The sequence below is a fragment of the Nicotiana sylvestris genome, chromosome 11 (assembly GCF_000393655.2).
Source record: "Nicotiana sylvestris chromosome 11, ASM39365v2, whole genome shotgun sequence".
Taxonomy (NCBI): domain Eukaryota; kingdom Viridiplantae; phylum Streptophyta; class Magnoliopsida; order Solanales; family Solanaceae; genus Nicotiana; species Nicotiana sylvestris.
The window spans coordinates 4,741,979-4,745,749 of record NC_091067.1 but is presented as its reverse complement, the minus strand read 5'-3'; the positions used below and the strand labels follow the sequence as shown (position 1 = coordinate 4,745,749).

The following is a 3,771-nucleotide window of genomic DNA, read 5'->3' as shown; positions in this document are numbered from 1 at the left end:
ACAGAGCGAGCTAAGCACTTACATTATCATCATAACGATCAAACCTTAGCAGTAATTGTCTTGGTGCGAGTAAACCGATTATACATCGACACTTAACACCTAAGTGTTTGGGCAGTAAATCTCGTTGCTCATTGAGTTCTGGTGCTCCTGGAGATACTTTCATCACTATTTATTGATACAAGCCTTCCTCCACAACAAACTGTTGTTGTTCTTCTAAGAAAAACATTATAGTTGGCTCTCCATGGATGAACTAGACTGGTTTGAGTTTTGGAGTTGTGCGAGGTATGAGGTCTATTTTTGTTGCGATTTGCTGAGCATATGTGGGTTTTATTGGTGGCTCTCCCACAGCCAAAGACTGGGGAGAGACGACAGCATCCATGGCTGCTCAAAACGTCACCATATCATTGACGTGGAGAACTGAAAATAACAACAAAATCTGAAAAATTTTGCTTGCTACAGTAAATCGCGAAATAGAATTTAAGATCTAGAAAAATAGGTTATGAATTTGAGGATGAAACCAGTTGGGGATTGTTCTCTAAGAGAAAAGGGTTCTTTTAAGACCAATCTTGTGATATTACCTTGCCGGATGCCGGAGTTATGGCCCGATGAATAGTGACAGAATTACTATTCACCTTTTTCCTAGAGAGAAGAAGGAGGATATCATGCATCAGTTACTTTTCCCACAACATTTACATAGTTAAGTTAGCAAAAAATAAAATTCTTTCTCTAGAATGAAATTTCCTATCAGTTAACGCTGAATATGGGTAGGAAATCCAAGGTTGGGGCGAGAGGATAGTAAATCCAAGTCAAAATCAAGGAGGAAAAGGTGTTCCTAGGACAAAAGATTCAAATAAAATAAGAAATTTGAATGCAATTCATGGAATTGTACCATTGGATATGGATTGAGTGTCGGCAACTTTAAACCCAACTGTAACACTAGCGAATACACAGAATGAAAATGTGGAGGGGAGAAGTGATGTAAGTAGATGATCGTGGGCTGATGAGGTGGAGGAGGAAGCAATTGCACTTGTTGCACAGAGTAAGACGCAAACCCTAGAAACTAGACCTTCATGGAGTAAGATTGTAGGAACTATTCCAATGGAAGAAGGTGAGGATTTGAAACGAGAAACACTTGTTAACAGCAATGTGAAAATAACTCTAGAAGATATCCATAAGGAGGTGGAGTATTGGAAAACATGGATAGTATGTTATGTGTTGGGCTCAAATCCACCTCAAACAGCCATTGAAGGATACTTCAACAGAATTTGGGGAGGGTTGGAAATTGATAAAGTTGCACAAGTACATAGAGGAGTGTTTCTCGTCACATTTCACACACTTGAAAGTCGCACAAAAGTAGTAGAAGATAGAGTCCAGATGTTCGACAGAAAGTCTGTTATAGTCAAGCCTTGGCAACCAGAAATAGAAATGAAGAAAGAGATAATGGAAAACATACCAGTATGGATCAGACTTCCGGGACTGAATGTGAAGTATTGGGGAAAACAAGCATTAGAAAAAATAGCAGGGTTGGTTGGCAATCCTCTGAAAGCATACAAAGCCACTACAATGAAGGAGAGAATGACATTTGCTAGAGTATTGGTGGAAGTTCCCATTAATAAGGTATTTCCAGACACAATTATGTTTGACAATGAGCATGGACACATTGTGGAACAAGATGTGAAATTCGAATGGAAACCAATACTATGTACCAAGTACAAATATTTTGGGCATGAACTAAAGGAATGCAGAAAGTACATAAGAGAAGAAACAAATAATACGGCATTAGCAAGGGAAGAAGAAGCAAAAAATGGGGCAGAGAATACAAGCAATGGAGAACACAAAGAAAACAGCACAGTAATGAACAAGGATGCAACTGGTGTAGAGAAATATTAGCAAAGGGAAGGAAAGCAGGTGATGGTAAAACCAAGAAAAGAAAATTTCTATTACAGGAGGGGTAATACAAGCAGAGGAATAGTGATCAGAGAACCACAAATCAATATAGGGAATTCATTTGCAGCCTTAGATGACCAGCAAAGCAAGAATGAAGGCATATCTATACCTCCCTGCCCTAGAGGAGGTGAAGCTGAGGGAGGTCCAAGACATGAAAAGGGTGGGGGACACCCCAACCCTAATGGATAGGATTGGTTTTTGGAATCCCAGAGGTTTGAATAAGCCAGATAAACAGAGAGAAATAAATTTGTTTATCCATAATCTAAGGGTTGGCTTGTTTGGATTTCTGGAAACAAACATTAAGAGAGCTAAGGCACAGAAAGCTTCTCTCAATCTTTGTCAAGGCTGGTCGTTCACAACAAACTTAGAAAGCACCCAGGAGAAAGGATATGGCTGTTGTGGAAACCTCAACTATATGAGGTAAACATAAAGGAATTGACTGAATAACTAATTCACAGTGAAGTCAAACATCAAGGGAATGGGCTCAGTTTTAATGTCACATTAGTGTATGGTTTTAATAAGCAAGCAGCAAGAAGGAAACTCTGGGAAGATATCAACCAGATAGGTACTCAGATGGATGGCCCTTGGGCTGTGATGGGCGACTTCAATTGTGTCCTTAACAAGGAGGAAAGAATAGGAAGTAAAGTAATAATGGCTGAAACAAGAGAATTTAGACAGTGTATTGAAGTGTGTGGTTTGAAGGAGTTTAGATCTTCAGGAGCTTTCTTCACATGGAATAACAAGCAAGGGGGAGATAGTAGAGTTTATAGTAAAATAGACCGTGTACTGGTAAATACTGAATGGATGACAGACTTGCATGTATCAGAAGTACACTTCATGAGTGAAGGCATATATGATCATTGTCCAGCAATAATAAATTGGGAAGGGGGGAGTACAGGGCATAAAAGGCAGTTTAGATATTTTAATATGTGGAGCCTAATACCAGAATTTAAACCAAGAGTACAAGAAGTGTGGAAGAAGGAGCTGAAAGCCACAAAGATGTATAAACTGGTGGGGAAGCTGAATAGAACAAAGAGTGTACTGCAAAGACTAAACAAGGAAAGATTTTCAGATGTTGAAGGGAAGGCAGAAACAGCAATGGCAAGCTTGATAGAGTGTCAAGAAAAGATCCAAAAAGATCCTAGGAATGCTGAACTAATTATAGAGGAAATCAAATTGATGCAAGAAAGCATTAAATGGAAGGCAGCTAAGGAACAATTCTTGAGACAAAAGTGCAAGATACAGTGGCTGAGACAGGGTGATCAAAATAAAAATACTTTCATAATGTGATAAAAGCCATAAGAAATGCTAATAGGATTTTTTCCATTAAGGATGCAATAGGGAAGGTGCATACAGATATGGAAGGGATTGCAAATTCCTTCATTAACTTCTATAAGAATCTGTTAGGTGAATGTAAAGAAGGAAGACAACATATATGTAGCAATCTAGTTCGAAGAGGGCCTATAGTACAACAGGAGCAGAGAGAAAAGTTGAAAGCTCAGTTTACTAAAAAAGAAGTAAAGGCAGCCTTATGGTCAATAGTAGGAGATAAATCCACAGGACCTGATGGCTATGGAAGCCAATTATTCAAGGACTGTTGGCCAGTTGTAAAACATGATTTAATAGGAAGTGCAATGGAGTTCTTTGAAATGACAAAAATGCTCAAGATTATCAACAACACAACTATAACTCTTGTCCCAAAGAACAATCATGCAGATGAGGTAGGAGACTATAGACCTATTGTATGCTGCAACACTGTTTATAAAGTAATCTCTAAGATGTTGTCCAATAGATTAAAAGAAGTATTACCCACAATAATAGTTG

At 38.6% G+C, this 3,771-nt stretch overlaps 2 protein-coding genes across 2 annotated transcripts; both read left to right on the top strand.

Moving 5' to 3' along the window:
• The first annotated feature begins 1,098 nt into the window (after positions 1 to 1,098).
• LOC104249321 (uncharacterized) lies at positions 1,099 to 1,890 on the top strand. The gene has a single exon (XM_009805725.1). It carries the CDS (start codon positions 1,099 to 1,101, stop codon positions 1,888 to 1,890), a length of 792 nt encoding a protein of 263 aa, XP_009804027.1.
• A 130-nt stretch (positions 1,891 to 2,020) lies between these two features.
• LOC138880679 (uncharacterized) lies at positions 2,021 to 3,237 on the top strand. The gene is made up of 2 exons (XM_070160854.1): positions 2,021 to 2,367; positions 2,436 to 3,237. The coding sequence occupies exons 1-2, from the start codon at positions 2,021 to 2,023 to the stop codon at positions 3,235 to 3,237; spliced, it is 1,149 nt and encodes a 382-aa protein (XP_070016955.1).
• Positions 3,238 to 3,771: the final 534 nt, after the last annotated feature.